This window comes from Rattus norvegicus, chromosome 6, assembly GCF_036323735.1.
Source record: "Rattus norvegicus strain BN/NHsdMcwi chromosome 6, GRCr8, whole genome shotgun sequence".
Taxonomy (NCBI): Eukaryota; Metazoa; Chordata; class Mammalia; order Rodentia; family Muridae; genus Rattus; species Rattus norvegicus.
The window spans coordinates 88825227-88844416 of record NC_086024.1 but is presented as its reverse complement, the minus strand read 5'-3'; the positions used below and the strand labels follow the sequence as shown (position 1 = coordinate 88844416).

The window sequence follows — 19190 nt, the reverse complement described above, 5'->3', positions numbered from 1 at the left end:
AAATACCCATGCTTACATATTTCCTACTGTCTACAGCTGCTCTTAGGATATGGCAAGGCTGAACTGTTAAACAATAAAGCTCTTAAAGAATTGCCAAAATCTTCTTTATACCTCCCTTAGTCCTCAATTCCTGTAACTCCATCCTGACACAAAGTGCTGAAACATCAAGAGAAACTAGAATAAGATTTTAAGATTCAGCAATTAGGAGCACTGGCTGCTGCTGGCGAGGACCCAGGTTGACTTCTCAGTACCCTCAACCATCTGTTTAATGCAGTCCCTGAAATTCCCAGCCCTCTACTGGTATCTGGCAGGCAAAACATCCATTCACATAAAGTAAATACATAAACTAATTAAAATAAATCAATTGAACATTCTTTTCCTTACCCTGTTGTTCCTCAAAAGCTGCCCACAGCATGTGCGCCATGGGCTTCTTTGGGAGATGAACAGTACAGGCTCTGCTGAAGACATGCCTCACTCCTTCAATGCTGTGGTTTTCCATGTACTTGGCATACTACATACAGAAAACAGGAAATACTGAATAATTTACAGTTGAACACGTGATGGATTAAATATGTGACAGAACGATAAAATTCTATTTTTAAACCCATTCAGCACCTTTATTGAACCACTAGACTAGTTTCTGTAAGGAAGGACGAAGAGAGGCAACGAGGTTGGCATATGCAGCAGTCAAATCTGGTTGCAAGCAGACCATCTCCTAATGCAACAGATATAGTTATATGAACAACATTCAACAGAAGTACAAAAAAGGTTAGTCACTAGATCAATGTTATAATGTATTCAAGTTAAACACACTATATAGTTTTCTTACCTTAATCCAAAACTCCTCATAGAGGGCACAAGATATGACACATCTTTCAAAGAGAACCACGACTCTTTCATGAGTCCCATTTTCAATTTCAAATTCTAAGTATTCTTTCCAGTTTTTTAGCTGAGCCTTTTCCAGTGGTTTCACATGAAAATAAGGTCTTTTAATCTGTAAAAATATTATTGAATGGCAAGAAAAGTAAGCCAAAATCAAAATATTTGAAATATAATAAAATAATTTTTTCTCTTTTTTCTTGGATATTTTATGTATTTATGTTCAAATATTATTCCCCCCTCCCTTCCCCTCTCCCGCTGCTTTTATGAAGATGTTCCACTCCCACCCACCCACTCTCACCTCAGCACCCTGGCCTTTCCCTACACTGAAATAATTTTTAAATACAAATAAAATATTTTAAAACCCATTACTAAATATTTTGAAGTGTGTGTCCTTAAGATTAGGCCTGTACATAGTCCTGGCTATCCTGAAACTTATTATGTAGACCATGCTGGTCTTTTGAGTCCTTATTTTTATTACTATGGTAAACCATATTGTTTATTTATTAAAGCTATTTTACAGCCAGCCACAACAGACATATAAATCTATTGATAGGCTAGCCCATGAAAGGATAACATACAAAAAACAAGTTACATCAAGCCTTAAGATTGGGGCTGAGGAAGCTAAGGTGCGGGTGAGTAAGTAGGGTTATAAGAACTGAAGAAGAAACGTGACAAGAAGTAAGTCAACTATGCTGACGGCAGTATCTATCTATGAACTAATGAAATGCACACTTCAAATACGTGAATAACCTGCCATGTGAAGTATACCTTACAAACAGTCAGGAAATAGTCAAATTCATAAGAGAACATCATTCCCCTGTAACAGACAGTTGGGTGCATTACCTTCATGTGTCAAATGAGGTCTACTGTGGCACAGGCTGACATGGAGTTTACTCTGTAACTAAAGAGGACTCTCAAAAAAGGCTTTTCAACCTGTTTTCCTCTGGCTTCCAAGTGCTAAGATCATAAGACTTGGCACCTAACCTGGTCAATAGTAGTGCTGGGACCAAACTCAGGGATTCATGTATGTTGGTCAAGCAGTCTATAAACTGAACCCCAGCCCTTCGAACAGCTGCTGTTTTATTGTCCACAAGATTTAACTCAATAAAGTTGATTTTTTAAAGGTATTCATATTAATCAGGAATCTTGCACTTGAAATAAAAATGCAGTAAGATTCTAAAACTGGTCATGGAAAATGTTAAAACACAACTGAGATACACACTTTGAATTATTACTAATACAGACAGAAAAATTCACAATGGTGCCACTACTATAAGAAAAAAAATCTTATTTTTATATTTTAAAGACTATTATAGAACAAAACACTTACACCTTCTTCAAATGTCCACCTCTTACTAACTTCATGCTCATTATAATTAAACATTTCTTGATGAATTTCAATGATTCTATGTCTCATGTTTTCTATTTCAGTAATTAGCTTGAAAAAAAGAAAAAAATTAAATTTTATAAATTACATACTTAAAATTATCAACAGCACACATTCTTTGATTCTTCAGTAGGGAGAGTATTTAATTGCTATATGTTATCACTTTAAATATAATTTTGTTTGTTTTATTTTATTTTGTGACAGGGTCTCTGTATATATAGCACTGACTACCCTGCAACACATTATGGAGACCAGGCTGTCCTGATCTACTGAAGACCCAATTGACTCTGCCTTCCAAATGCTGGCATTAATGGTGTGTGCCACCATACCGCTTTAAAAATGATTTATAACACAACTTCAAAAAGCCAATTTCTTATATAGGAACAGTAGATTACAATCAAAGTACATACTTTTTCTAGACTAAGTTACTGTCAGGTGTCTCATGGTAAAACTTTCTCCTTGACATTCATACTCAAAAGTATTGATCTAAATGTCCAGACCTTATAACCCTTCCATATTGCTACCTAGTTTCTTATCCACTGACTATGTGATTAAGAGGGTTACCTTTGCTGGATCAGTTATGTCTTCAATTCCTGATGGAAGGTCATCACCAGGAGGTCCGTCATCACCATTGTGTCCATTTACAGAAGCTAATTCCCTTCTCAACTGAATAAACTGTTCACCAGTTAAAAGATCTCTAGGCAAGTTATTTTGCACATGTTCTTTAAATCTAAAGGAAGAATTAAAAACCACTTGTCAGATACCTCCTGCACATTATTCCTTCAAATCAACCGAGAAACCAGTCACAATATAACATTTCTCTTTTTCTGCAGTAAAATCCTACCACTTGATAAAATAACTTTTTTTTTATCTATATATGTTGTATTTTCCACTGTCTTCGTAATGGAATGTAGAAGACATCTAATTCCAACTCTCTTTCTCTTCTTAAAATCTTAGTTTATCTATAAAACAGAACATATTTCTCAAATTTAAATGAAACATAGCTAGTTCATATTAAAATTCTAAAGTGATCACCTATTAATTACTTACTCCTTCATCCATTAACAATCCAATGATATTAGCTTAAGGTCACCAATTACGATACATGCAAAGTATAATTTTTTCTTCAGTACAATCTCTATCTTCAGCACTCGAGTCTGCTAACCGTATCTTCTTACTTTTAGAATTGTCTTCAGTGCTTGGTTTATGAGGTGCCACTTTCTTGGTTTTCCTCCAGATCTCTCTGATTGCTGCTTGAGCTCTTTTGGATCCCCATTACTACAGACCTTAACCCTATGTTTCCAAGAATTCTTTTATTCTCATACTTTTTATATACTTTTTATATAATGGCTAAAGTCATTAACAGAGCTTGAAATAATTACTATAATAACAAAACGAAAAACTAAAACAGAAGCCCAAAGCTGTAAAATTACAGATTACTATATCCAGCTGCCAATAGTCTACAGAAAAAGAACATGTCATTTTATATATGAATGTAAATCAGTTTTACCTAATGTATAAAACACTGTCTTTTCAGACACTGACTTACTAGCTGACACTAACCTAAAACTCAAGATCTTTGTATTTGCATTATAGATTATAAGTGATATACTGCTATATCCAGCTAACATATTTTCAATAAAATGTTATCTGTCTAATTAAGTAATTAATTTTTGTTTTTAAACTGAAACAAGGTTTCTCTGTGAAACAGAGCCCTAGCTGCTCTGGACTCACTTTGTAGATCAATCTGGACTCAAATTTAACAGAGACCCACCAGTCTCTACACCTCACCCTATGCTGGGATTAAAGGTCCATGACACCATGCCCCATGCCTTTATTTTTTTTGTAAACACAAAATTTTAACTATAAAAAGGAGCTATACTATTTTTGATCTTGATTTTAATATGGAATCTCCTATACTATATTTGTTTGTTTGTTTATTTGTTGGGCTTGTTTGTTTTTCAAGACAAGGTCTCATTTTCTGGTCCTGCCTGGCTTGGAACTCAGTGATCTGCCTGTCTCTAATTCCCAGTGCTGAGGTTAAAGGAATACTGCCTAGAACTCATCATATACCTGAGACAAGCTATGAAATGATAGCCCTCTCCCTACCACCAAGTAATGTGTCCTAGCTTTCCCAGTTACCTTATCATTCACATTCCATAGGATAACAGATCCTATTGATTCTATTTTCTAAATACATCTTTATGATCTTATTTTCTCCTGAATAAAGGGTCTTTCAACTTCTAGTCATTTAATTCTCTTCCTCCAATGTTATTAGAAATAATTTAAGAAAAATAAAGAGATGTAAGTAGAATGTGGTGGTGACACATGCTTTTAATGCCAACACTGGAGAGGCAGAGGCATTCTAGTATTGGGAAGGTAGATGACAGGATTCCTTGCTGGATTCCAGCTCCAAGTCGGCGTGAGACCCTATCTCAAACAGTAAGGTAAAGAGTGATCAAGAGAAACAAAAAAGGGCTGGAGAAGAACACTGGCTGTTTGCTCTTTCAGAGGACCTGGTTTTGACCTCCAGCATCCTAACTATAACTCCAGTTTCATAGATAATATAACCATATGTGAGGCTAGATGCACATGTAGGCAAAATACTCACACATAAAATAAAAACTTCTGAAAGACAGAAAAACACAAGACTTCAGTCTTTTAATCCCTGACAAAAACATATACAAGTTCCCACCAATATGCAAATAATTTAAAAAAAAAACAATGCTGGGTGTGGTAGGGCATGGATTTAATCTCAGTACAAGAAGCAGAGACACACACTCAGATCTCTTTGAATTCAAAGCTAGCCTGGTCCACAGATCGATACCCAGGCCAGCCAAGGCTACACAATGAGACCTTGTCTTAAGAAAAAGCAAAACCCAACCAACCAAATAACCAAACAAAATATTACATTTCTTGAGCTAGAAAGATGACTCAAGAATTAAGAACACTTGCTGTTGTTGCACTGGACCCAATTTCATTTCCCACCACCCACAGGGCAGCTCACAACTGTCTGTAACTCAGTTCCAGGGATCTGACACTTTTTTATTGACTCTATAGGCACCAAGCACACATGATGTGTGCACTCATGCACTCATGAACACACACGCATGCACACAAGCAAACACAGAGACAGACAGAGAGGAATGTGTGTGTGTGTGTGTGTGTGTGTGTGTGTGTGTGTGTGTGTGTGTGTGTGTAGGTCAAATATTCATACAACACAAAGAACAAAAATATTACTCTTACTTATTTTGGAGGGGGCAGCAATTTGTGACAGTGAGATTTCTCTTTTTACAATGTAGTTGCCAAAGACTGAACCCAGGTCAAAAGACTTAGAATTAAAACCATAGAGCCACTGACCCATCTTGCCAGGACACAGGTATTCATGCTGAAACACCTAGCAGATCCCAGCACTTGGGAGACAGAATTAGATGGATCGCTGAGTTCAAGGCCATCATAGCCTACAGAGTGAGTTCCAGGACAGCCAGGGCTATACAGAAAATGATGTTTCAGAAATAAACTAAAATAAATCAAACAGAATACTAATTTTAAAAAAGATTTGGAGGGCTAGAAAGAGGACTCACTAGCTAACAGCAGGCACACACCACTGTCACAGCACATCAGAGTTCAGTTCCCAGCACCCATGATTCCAAGAGATCTGACAGTCTCTCTTAGACTCAATAGATAGACAACTCTACTCATGTGCACACATCACTATCCCAAGCCACAAACAAAAAAAATCTCAAAGACTTGCAAGGACTCAATGGTAAATAAAAAGATTTGAGAACACAGAATTCACAAATGGCGACTATCTAAAAGGTATTATCTCATTCCCAGGGATTCCCCTTTCTGTTTCCAGGTAACGATGAAATGAGCAGCTCTGGCCAGCTCCTGCTTCCCACTAGTATGTTCTGCTTCACTCGAGGCACTGAAGGAAGAACCAAGTGGTCATGGCACCTTTAAAATTGCTGTCACAATGGCAGGCAGAAGAGCTCATGAGCACCATCCCCAAAGAACTACTGACAGTTAATGGTTTCTAGGGAAGAGTCAGTTTTCTTTAAGTGTGGCTGCCTCATATTCCAAGTATACCGGGAATATGGGCAGTGAGCAGGATGTAAAGTGTATAGGTAAAAAAAATTTTTAAATAAAAAAAAAAAGAAAACACACACACAAACACAATTTGGGAAGGGTAGGAATTAAGGAGTAAATATATCAAAATACAATGTATGAAACTCAAAAAACATAAAATTTAAAAAAGCAATGGTTATAAGTGATAGAAAGCTATCATTTCCTGAATAAAGGTCTTGTAATCTAAACATCACCGTGGTCTATAAAAATGCCCTGTCTCTGACCTTCACTTGTGCGGCGTGCATACTTATCAAGCTTTTCCAAGTACCACGACTTAATGTTGGCAATTTATTTCAGCAAGTGGGTACCTAGGTCATTATGTACTAGAAACCTGTCTGCCCGTTCTAGCTCATCAATAACAGAAACAGAATACCGACCCTACGATGTTTCTTTTTCTTCTTCCTAGTTCCTATTTCTAACACAAATCTATAACTTCTATTTTTAGCATATTGATGTATATACAGTTTATAAATTTTCATTAATCTACTTTTGAAATTCAGAATATCATTTAAAATTTTCTTTAATATACAACATTACTTATAACAATTAACAAGAATACAAAATAGCAGGGTATGGTAGTACATACACACATGAAATCTCAGCACTAAGAAGGTGGAGACTGGAGAATCATGAGTTCAAAGCCAACTGGGGTCACCTGAAACAGTCTCAAAAGAAAACAACCCAAAACAAAGTACATATGTTACATACATTTACACTACGAAGTTTTAAAAAAAATAGCGAAGACATGATCTCACGCTGATTCAGACTTTCTGGGTTCTTTGCACTGAGATACCTTGTAGCTGAGCATGGTGCACACACCTGCAACCACAGCACTCAGGAAGCACAGGGAGGAAAAGATGCAAGGCCAAGGCACATAGTGCCACACGTGGATCCAAGCCATTTCGACCTACTTACCTCCCTATCAAGATCAGACCTCAGAAGAAACTAAAAACCAAAACTGCACATGGAAACCATGGTACAGAGAGTTCTTTTAATAGTTACAATTACCTTGGAAAATTATGAAGTTATTTATACAACTTATAGCCAGAAAATCATGGAGTAAAATTTAAATAGAATGATTCTTAATAAGTTGAAGAATTAATAAAGACAGTAAGGAAAAACTGCAATCTTTGTTGTTCTGGATATGTTTATGCACACTAGGAATGTACATTTTGTAAATCATTAAGTAGTTAAAAAAAAAAGTCAGACATGATAAGCTGTATGTCTATAATTTTAGAACTTGTGATGCTGAGGCAGAGGATTAAAGATCCTAAGCCAGTGTGGAAAACACAGAAGCTTAAAAAAACCTTAAAAAATAATAAAATATCTTAAAAAATAAAATATATATATAGCACTTAATAATCACCAAGTACCATATAAATTTAGTATTACAAATAATCATTACCCAATTTAATTAAAAATAGAAAACAAAAAAACAAATAATCATTCATTAAACTCTATTTTCTCATTTCTTCATTGCTCTGAAGTACCTCACATACATATAAAATGAACAAGGAAAATTTTCCATATAAAACTATTAAATCACTAAACATTTCACAAGATACAAAGAAAATCTAAAATTTAAGACATAAAATTTGATTCTCTAGAAAGTTTAATAAGAGCTCATATAATATTTTGAAATAAGAGCTCATATAATATTTTGAAATAAACTTAATACTTAATATTGGGAATTTAGTACCTAAAGATATTTCGAAGACCTTTCAACATACCTCTGAAAATGATGACTGTACAGCTGGGTTGGAATACCAAGAATACGATCGTATACAGCTGTAACTTCTCTCAGATTTCCCTGTTCATTCTCCCAGTTTATATACATTTCCCATAATTTGTCAGATCGAAAATCCGTTCCTGCAGCTAGAACAGCATGCTCAAAAGTTCTGAAAAATTAAATTGCTTTTAAGTTATCTTTCCAAATAAAATCACCTTTAAATATTATTTCTAAATTTAAAAAGCAATACTAAAATCAAAGTTATATTTAGTTGCTTCCTAGGCAAACAGGATTAAAAAATAGAATCATAAAACAGTTGATGGAAAGAATAAGTAAAAACACAAAGGGAAAAGACAAGTGCAGTTTATCTTCTATATAATTACAATGTAAAACTTTCATAAGTCACAGAAGAGGAATATGTAGACACTCCTTTAGTACAGAGAACAAATTTATGGACAACTGTACCTCAATTCACGAAATACGCTGGGCAAAAATAACTCTAACAAGGAACTCAAACTTTCATAACTAATGCGAATATACAAAGGTTCAAAGCACCTTTCAAATACAACAGCTCACTGTGGAAGCAAGTGTTTTAGGTTATTATCTAATTTCAACTTCAGGACTGGAGAGATGGCTCAGCAAGTCAAGTGCAAACTCATACATGTGAGAATGGGAATTTAAATTCCCAGAATCCTTGTAAATACTAAATGATGGGCATGGTGGTCTGGCACTAGGAAAGGAGGGAGACACGGATCCACAGAGCAAACTAGCTGGCTGGAATAACCAAAGTGGCAAGCTCTGGGTTCAACCAAGAGTTCAACTTCAGTGAATAAAGTATTGACTGAGGAAAATACCCAAAAAGTTAACTCTGGGACTACACACACACACACACACACACACACACACACACATATGTGAACTCTCACACACTACACAATAACTAAAAACAAAAAAACCATCAGTACAGTTTCAAAACAAGAACCTTAAAAATCAACCACAGGGGCTGGTGAAATGACTCAGTGGTTAAAGGCACTGGCTGATCTTCAATTTCTAGCAACCACAACCAGCTAAGGGTGATCTGATGCCCTCTTCAGGCAGGCAGATATATATGTAGCAGAACACTCATACATTAAATAAATAAAATTGAAAGGAAGGAAGGAAGGAAGAGAAGGAAGGAAGGAAGGAACAAACCACAGGCCAGCAAACTAGCCCAGTAAGTCCTATCACTGGCCAGAAAGCCCCAGGGCCTATTCAAACCCCCAGACTCATGTGGTAGAAGAGAATTGATTTCCACAAGTTCACTGACCTGTGTCATAATATTGTAAAATATTACAAAAATTCAAGTTAAACAAACACCCCCGCCCCAAAACCAAGGATCTCTCACCCAACAGACCACACTTCCTAAATTATCATACAATGTTAATATAATCAAAAAGTTCTAATTTAGGAAGAACAGAAAATTCAAATTTGATTTTTATCTACTATTAAATACTACAAGTGTTTTTATTAAAGGGTAATGACGTAAAAATAAGCATTTCCTGAAAATATCATAAGAGACATTATAGTTTTCCTGGGTACCTGGTAGAGATATAGCACACTTACATATACATAGGTAAGCATTTATTCACACAAAGTAAAATCATAAATCTTAAAAAAAAAAATTAGTGCCTAAGAGAAAACAGAAAAAAGATGTAATAATTTAATGTACATAGAGGAGGCATTTTAAATCAACACACAAAGACTATTTAACAAAGGGAAGGACGTGCACAGCCTACTCTTCTAAAGAACCCAGAATCTCAGCACCCACAAGGAGGCTCAATCACCTCTGACTCTAGCTGGATCTGGATCTGCATCTAACATTCCTTTATGGCCTTCAGACACCAGACACTCACTCACATGTTGCATAGATAGACACGCAGGCAAATCAATCACATGCATCAAATAATTTTTTAAATTAAAAACACAATACAAACACACACACACATACACACACACACACACACACACACACACACACACACACACACACACACACACACTTTCCCCGTCCCCGCCCTTGGCAAGAGATACACAAAACTCAGAACCCAATAACTTAATTTTTAAAGACAGGTCCCTTATGTAGCCCTGGCTGGCCTGGAACTCACTGTATAGACCAGGCCTATTCTAAATTGACAGGGATCTGTCTGCCCATACTTCCAGAGTGCCAGGATTAGTTATCTGGCATCATCGCTGGCAAGCTGAATATTTTGATACGTTAAGAAAAAAACAATAATAAAAAGACACCAAACAAAGTTTATTTGCTTTTATTTTAAAATATCTTTATTTATGTGTGTATGCATGAATATAAGCAGAGATCAGACTGGATTACTAGATGTCCTGGATTTGGACACGTGGTTTGTAAGCCACCTGACGTGAGTGCTGGAAACTAAACTTGGGTCCTCTCCATTTGTGAATAGTAATTCACCAAAAAAAGTTTAAGGACATAGTAATACTAGAAGAAATGTTTACTATAGGAAGATAAAGTGTCCAAGTGTGAGTGTGCATGCAGCTGCATGTTTATATATTAAAGATGTTACTACCCTGGAGCAATGTTAGTGAATGCAGAGAATTACCAGCCACTGAGAAAAGTTGGTGAAAGAAACACGGTGAAGAAAGGATGGATGGATAAAGGTCTGCTTCACCTAGCGTGGGGCTTCTGGCCAGCTGTGAGACTTCAGAACTCAGGTTTATATTCATCAGGCAAATCAGATGTTCCTCCTCTGAAGAAATTGCTTAGTGTAAGCCTTAGACCAGCAATATGATTTCTCCAACAAAAATGTAAATGGTTTTTCAATATTTTTTATTTCAAGGACCCTCTATGAAGAAGCTATTGGTTATATATTTCTACAAGGTGGGCATAAAGTAAGAAAAAGGATCTAACAAACTCCTATAAACAAAACCTGAAATCTAGGAATAAGGTAAAGACATTTGCTAGAACCATGGTGATGAGGAAATCCAAGTATTGTATGGCAGAATGAGATGACAACATTGAGGACATAGAGCTGAACAGAAACAGCTACAAGCAGAAGAAACATTCATGAATAGTTCTCTTATCAACACCTACATACTTATATAAGTCTTAAGATACATTAAGTATCAAATATATAACATACCCTCTTATTGTACTGTTTGTCTCAGGATCACCAGGGTCCAATGTTTCTTTTAAGAAGTTTATATAATGTATCCAAAGATCAACACTAAGAGGTATTGCCTGAAGCCCCCGTCGATAAACCTAAGAAGAAAACAATAAACTGTACCTCAAATTTTTAATTATTTATTAAAAGAGAGGCAACACTGTGTTATCCGGTGAACCTTAGAAATACTAATTACTGGAATTTTGTTTAAATAATCTACCATTACCATTTGGGTGGAGGTTGGATAGAACATGGCAATGTTCTGATCCCCACGTGCAGAGTCTTGATCTTCAAAGCGCAGCAGTCCCTGCATTCTGACCGGGTTGTGTGGGCAGGCTTTGGGTTACAGACCATAGGGCACAGACCCATTAGAGCATCAATGACAGCGTCTGACCAAAAATGCAATAAGACGTAGCAAATGTGACTAGCAAACCAACTATATTGTTTGGAAAATGAGAAATAAATGTAAGTGAGAGAAAAGCCCTGCCCTACTTGTTAAGCTGCAGTGTAATACAGAGGCTTGCACTGCAAAGCTTGACAAACTGTAGAAGTTTAACGCACCTGCCAACAAAGAGAGAAAATATTAGCTACAAATGCCACAATAGTGACAAATGCAAATAAAATACCCTATAAAAAAAGTTTGACCATAAATGGTAGGTACTGCCAGCCAGAAAAAGAAAGTCTGTTTTGTTATTAATTGGCTTACAGTACCTAACAGAGAAAACTGTATTCATTGATATACGCACCTCATCTGATTGTTTAATGTTGTCATGTCGCTTTTCAAGGTCTGCATACTTTTTCCAGTAACCATAGCAATACGGGTAATGTATGAAAAATTTGTCAAATGCTTTTCTGGCAGCCATCAAGTGATTCTGATAAAAATAAAACAATATGTTTAAGCATCTTAAGCTTTTATCAGAGAAAGAAGAAATACTAGTTTTTTCAAATAGCAGAGTAACCTTCCCTTCCTCTGGAAAGGGGGTGAAGCCCAGGCTCTCACTGGTGCCAGGCCAGTGTGCTCCACCTCACTGAACTGCACTCCCACATGCCCAAGGTAACCTTTACCAATTCTGAATAACCTCCACATAAACTTCAATTATTACACTATACTCTGCATTGTGTCCTTAGACTTTGCACAATACATAAATGGTATTTAAATTTCAAAACTAAAATATATGCTTCTAGTATTAGTGAACTTAAACTGAAGATTATTTGAGAGATTAACTTTAATTACACACAGAAAGGCTTGAATTGATACTACTGGATTATTCTGTAATTCTTACATACACCATTTAAACAGTTACTAACCTCCTGTTCTACATACTGAAGCAAATATACCCATCCTGTAAAATCCTGAGGATTCGTTTCTACTGTTTTCCAAAATTTTTCAAACTCTGGAGGGAAGTTTCCTTCTGTTTCTGTCACTGGAAGGTCCACAGCATTTGCCATTTCGTTTTCTTCTGTAGATACACGTACGCTGGGAGAGGCATCAGGCGACTGCTCCATCTCCGTAACGTTCATAATCTCAGTACTAAAATCTGGATGCTCTATCACTACCTCTGAACTGTTGCCTGTGCTGCCATTATCAGAGTTCCTGTACTCATCCATGTGGGAATTTTGCATAGCTATTTATTTGGTCTTCAGTTAATGATCTGCAGAAAAACACACACACACATACACAAAAGAGAAAGTTTCCAAATGCTGGTAAACTTATTTGTCATGAACAAACACCCTTTTCTTTAGATGTGTTTATTTTTTTTGTTTTGTTTTGTTTAATGTGCCTGAGGCATTTGTGTATACCATGTGCATGCCTAGTACCGAAGGTCAGAAATCAATGCTGGATTCCCTGGAACTGGAATTACAAATAGTTGTGAGCAACCACGAGGAATCCAGGAACTGAATCTGGATCTTCTGTGAGAGCTCAAACAATGACCCATCTCTCCAGCTCCACATTTTATTTAAAGCCCTGACTGCCTACTAAAAACAGATAGAAAAATTAGTATATTTTATTGATTTATCTATCTACAAAGAATAGAAATTCTATTGATAATAACTACCAACCCTCCTGTCTTAGTCTTCCAAATACTTGATATTGCAAGTATGTACCACAAGGTCCAACACACCTGATAATAGTTCAGGTGTGCCCAACCTTTTGATATTGTAACATATCATTATCACCTACAAAGATAATGCTTTAGAACTCTGGAAATGAATTAATACCTAACTATCTATCCCCAAATTCAAATCAAACAATGTTTTGAGAAAATCTATTTTGTGTTAGATTGCATTTATACCTATCCGTAGACACATATGATCCTAGAGACCAAAGACTGGACACTCTTAGAAGAAATTTATTCACTCTTATTGTATTTGCTCATGTGATATAAAGTTGGCAGCATGTTAACACTGTGGTTCTCAACCTGTGGGACTTGACCCCTTTAGGCAGGTCAAACAGCCCCTTCCAAAGGGTCACCTAGCACACACTACAGATATTTATATTGCAATTCCTAATAGTAGCAAAAATTCAGTTATTACAGGGAGGGGGTAGGGATGGGGTCACCACAATATGAGGAACTGTATTAAAAGGTCATAGAGTTAGGAGGGTTGAGAACCATTAAGTTGAAGGTTTGCAATTGTCATTAATTTTCTTGGCTAATCCCTACAGACTACTCTGTTTGTAGTTTAAAGTTGTTTAAAGAAATGTTCAAACTCAACCAGGAAGAAAATGACATACACAGTCAATACTGTTCTTTTTAAAATCAGAAAAGCAAAAATGTCCCAGAACTATAGCATTTATAGCCTCCTAATCCCCTAAATGGAATTAGGTACACTGCTGCTTTAAACAAAGTAGTTTATAAGTAAATACAACATAAAAGGGATAGTAGTAGATAGGTGACTCTTGTATACAGGATATCATACAACTTCCATATCATATAACTGGGGGGTTATATCGAGCATAACCCCAGATCTGGGTTTTTCATTTTGATCCAAAAGTTCTGGTCAGTATTTGACCATATTTTCACAATGGTGTGTGCCTGAGTGTATGTATGTGCCCACAGAGGGCACCCAATATCCTGAAACTTTAGTTACAACTGTGAGCTACTCAACATGGGTGCTATGAACGGAACCTGGTTCCTTTACAAGAGCAGCAAGCACTCTTAATCATCTCTCCAGCTCATGTGAGTAACTTTTTCTTCTGTTGAGTAAAGGAAATAGTTAAAGTACAATTTTATTGGCACTATTCTAGACTACAGGATCACTGAGATGAGAAAGGATTACTGAAGTGAGAAACTAGAAAGTCTCTGAAATATCTTACTCATTGACTTTTGTGGGGGCACTAAAACTTTAAAATGTCTCTATAAATTACAGCAAAGCCTAGATTTCTACAAACACTGTCATGAAGCTAGAAAAAGAAATATAAAAAATAGCAAGGAATTCCCTTTTCTCTAAAATAATCAAATGATATAATTCTACCCTAATTTTAATTAATCAATTACAGATAAACCAAAACACTACAGCATTCATATCAATTTTGTTAGGGAAATAATTTAGCACCAACTAGTGGAATTTCTACAAATTTGACTTTTTAATTATGGGGAGGGGTTGTGCACAGGTGCCAATGGAGTCCAGAAGACATCAGCTTCCTTGAGGTTGGAGTTGCAGGTGGTTGTGAGCCACACAATTTGGATGCTAGAAACTGAACCCAGAAGAGGCCAAGGTCCCCTAGAACTCTCTCTCCAGTCCCCCAAGTAATTCTAATACACTCTAATGTGTCAATTAACTACTATCAAACAAAAGGTTTTCCTTCAGCCACCATAATGCCACTAAAACCAAGCAGCAAATGGCACAGAATGCCTTTTAAAGCAAGGACAAATGAGTGTCCCAGTACACTGGCACTCTGGAGGCTCAAGAAGAAAGATCATAAATTCAAAGTTAATCTTAGATACCTACGCACTCCTTTAAAAAATAAAACAACAAAACCATCAACAAAGTTGAAGGACAAGCTAGAATGGGATAAAATATTAGATGTCCAATATCTAATAAGGGGCTGATAGTCAATACAGCTAACACCAAAATATTAAAACAATCCAATTTAAAAATAGAAGATTCTTAAAAGTTATCACATGTATTTATTCATATGTATGCACGTCAAGGTCAGAGGACAGTTTTTAGAACCCGTATCTCTCCTTTCATCGTATGCCTTCTTGGACAATTTAAATATCACTTCCTAAAAACTATTACAACTCTTCAAATTAATTAGGTTACTGCTAATGATACACCTCCAGCACAATTCCGTCCTATTCTTCTGAGCACAACCTACAAGATTACAAACTACCCCCAGCCCCTCTGCTTTGAAACAGTGTTTCACTGTATTCCTGTATGCTGTGTTGCTGGAGCTTAACCTGGAACTCACCTTGAATTTGAATACCCTTGCCTCAGCTTCTCTAGAGCAGGGGTTAAAGATGTGTGCTACTATACACAGCAAAACTTACAAGTTTTTGAAATGCAAGAGCAAGGTCTGCCAAAATATAACTATCTAGAGGCCCAGCATACACAAAATTCACCAAATGATGAGTAATGCCAGAGTCCTTAGTCACCCACACTAAAACATTGCATGCTATTTTGATAATGGAAGAGGCCAACAGAACTAGTCTCATCATTTAATCAACTTTGTTACTTAATCTAACTTTACCTATAAAACAACCATACATTTTTATACCTCGTTATAAAAAGTATCTCCCTTTCTGGTTTTGAGAGATGACTCAGCAGTTAATGCTCTGCTTGCCTTTTTTCCAAAGGATAAGTGGTTCAGTTCCCAGTACCCAAGTTGAGTGGCTCACAACCTCCTGTAACTGCAACCTGAAGTTGAAACCTTTTCTGGCCCCCAAGGTCACCGAAGTGCAGGAATGCTTGCAAAAATCTTTAAAAATGTATTTCTTTTTTGATGGCTTAGCAGTTAAGAGCAAAGGCTTCTCTTCCAGAGAATATGAACTTGGTTCCCAGCACTCACATGGTGGCTTAGCACCACCTGTAACTAATTCCAGTGCACATAACACCCTCCTCTGATTTTTTTCAGGCACTAACACAATTGTGGTGAACAAACATACAAGCAAAAATATTTATACACATAAATATTTGAAAAATTTTCTCTTCATTCACATTACTATTAGAATAATTATCATCTTCTGAACATCAATGTTTTATTCAAACTAAAGTCTACTTCCAGCTAGCTTCTTCTCATTTCTTAAAGTAGAAAAACAAAACCAGAAAACATCCAAGTCAGGCAGGTATGGTGTTACAAGCCTCTAATAACATCAGCCTTTGGAAGATACATACATATGTTGAAACAAACAAAGGCCCTGATTGAAAAACATACTCAACTCTAATCTCAGTAACCCGGAAGACTAGACTGGGTTACATAAAGGCAAACTGAGCCATATAGAAGACACTGTACTGGGACTAGAGAGATGCCTCAGTTGTTTATAGCATCCACTGTTCTCATGGTTGGGTGTTCACTGGCAGCAACTCCATCCACACTTCTAACCTCCATACCCACTTGCACTGACAATACACATAACACCACAGACACATACACACACAGAAGAAAAAGGTTTAAAATTAAAAAGGAGTAGATACACACTTTACAGGCATGTGCTGAGATATACACACACAATTTAATTAATATATACAGCTTCTATTTCGGGTGCAGCAAAAAATAAAATATGCAATGCTATACTATTGATGCAGATAAATAAATAATTCTTTCTATATTAAGAGATTTAGGGTGAAAAAAACTGTTTTGCTCAATGTTGTGTTCCTAGAAACAGTTGAACAAATGACACCTCCATTCCTAACTTAATTTTCTGAACATATTGATTTTACAGTTCTATTCCTTACCACCCTTTCAGGAGGTCAGCACACACTTCCTGTGTGAGTCTTGGCAATGTGCTAATCCTCAGACTACTAAAACTCTTCCTTTCCACAATTCACCACATTAATGGATACTTTTCTTATGCTATGACATCTTCTTATAAAATTATCACGGGGGATGGCAGACGCAAATATGTGAGGTAGAAAACTAAGTATGTATTACATGGAAACACAGTTCCTCTATAGTGAAAATTAACATTTATTTTTATTTAGGGTCTATTAAACACTTGCCTAACAATCAGTATGCTGTTTTAAAAATTAAAAGGCATTCTAGATTACTTAACATGAAACTCATTAAACACGGCACATCTGACCTCTAATACTTTTTTTCCTGATGCTTTACATGCCTCCTATGCCCATGAGGCATATAATACACTATATATCACTGTTCATTACCATAAGTCAAGTAAGTCATTAGTTAGCTAGCTAGCTTTCCAATCTGCAACCACTCATGTCTCAGACAGGGATGAGTCATCCGAATACCTAGGTTGTAAAGGGGGTTATTACAACAAGTGGTTTTGGCAACTGGTTTTTAAAGACTAAGTGGGATGTTCACAGACAGAACTTGTTTCCTCATTTTAAGCAATTATGTCCCAGAAATTGAACCTTACTTATGTATTTACAATGTCTCCATAATCTTCAGAGATTATGTCTTACACAGAATGCTTAACCCGTAACAGACAATTCTGCTCCTCCTTGAAATTAAAAAAAAAAAAAATATTTATAAGGGTATTCAAAATCTTTTTATCCTCAATTCAACTATAAGATACAGATAGGACTAAGTATTGAGTCTTTAAAAAATTCTGGGGTTTGCCAGACGGCTCTGTAGGTAAAGGCACTAGCTGCCAAGCCTCGAGAGTAGAGTACTCCTGTACTCACGTACACGAGTAATGCACAGCTCCAGCGTACATGAGTAACACAGAGTAACAGTGTTTAACTCCAGAATGAGGTTATAACCGTGAGAAGAGTAAGGAATTTAACAGCTGTTGTTTATTTCTCTCAAACGACCTAAAAGACTGCCATCAGCCCCACCCTTAGCTTCGAATTTTCTTGTATGAAGCGTATATTCCTAGCATTACAATTTCTAGCAGCTGAAAAATTTTAAGTATTTCTGAATATGTTAGATTAGTTTTCTAGTGTTAAGTTCTTGAACTGAAGGTCGTATCAATACCAACCCAAAAGCGGGCATTTGAATTGGCATAAAGCTACATTAGTATTACTGCATCGTTACTAATACATTACCAATTATTTACTACATTACTACTAATACCTGAAACAATATTGTGACCGCCGACTAGTATTTACTAAAAGACAGTGCGGGTTACTGAACATAAAAGGTAAAAATCTATATAAGGAGATTGTTATTAAAAAGATTCTTCTAGACTGTTTTTCCAAACGTCCACGTCGCCTCCCACCACCACCACGATCCCCCGCATCCCCCTCCGAAAAAAGGAAAAAACCCTCTTGCCTACAGTTTTGCAATGGCAAACGCTCTGGCCCTCAGCTCTAGGGAAACAGGGGATTCAGCCTCAGCAGTTAATGGGTTCGCAAATCCAGGCAGAGGCTCCCGCCCCGCTGTAGTCCTAAAGCGAGACGCCGCCCAAGACGCGAACCCAGGCCTGCTCTTCCCAACAGGTGGGATAGGGAAGCAGACGCGCAGCCCCGCACCAGGCGCACGCCAGGCCTCGAGCGAGACGAGCGGGTGAGGCCGCGGCCCGGTGAGGCCTGAGGCGGCGCAGGCCCTTCCCGTCCGGGCGCCTCCCCTGCCGCCCGCTTCAGGGAGCTAGCCCCAGCTACCTTACGATGGATGCTTCTCGGTGCCATGAGCCGAAGCCAGGGCCAAGATCGCCAAAGATGAGCCTGCCAATGCCTCAGTTCACTCAGCTACCGCAGCCACCACCACAAGCGCCGCTGCCACCGCCGCCGCCGCCGCCTCTTCGGGACCACACTGCGCACGCGC

At 37.1% G+C, this 19190-nt stretch overlaps 1 protein-coding gene across 7 annotated transcripts in view; it reads right to left on the bottom strand.

Annotated features, from left to right (window-relative positions):
- Positions 1–19190, bottom strand: part of Prpf39 (pre-mRNA processing factor 39) — a 26116-nt gene extending 6926 nt beyond the window's left edge. Inside the window, exons 1-10 of one of the 7 annotated variants that reach the window (XM_063261917.1) lie at positions 19028–19190; positions 12608–12951; positions 12046–12171; positions 11279–11397; positions 8128–8295; positions 2834–2999; positions 2213–2320; positions 830–994; positions 616–715; positions 398–511 (exon numbers count right to left, since the gene is read on the bottom strand). In XM_063261917.1, the coding sequence (XP_063117987.1) occupies positions 629–715; positions 830–994; positions 2213–2320; positions 2834–2999; positions 8128–8295; positions 11279–11397; positions 12046–12171; positions 12608–12922 (1254 nt within the window). In that variant the 5' untranslated portion in view covers positions 12923–12951; positions 19028–19190 and the 3' untranslated portion in view covers positions 398–511; positions 616–628. Of the gene's footprint in view, positions 1–384; positions 716–829; positions 995–2212; positions 2321–2833; positions 3000–8127; positions 8296–11278; positions 11398–11525; positions 12174–12607; positions 12952–19027 lie in introns of those variants that run through there. The other 6 variants (NM_001108026.2, XM_006240141.4, XM_006240143.4 and 3 more) reach the window with 6 other exon arrangements.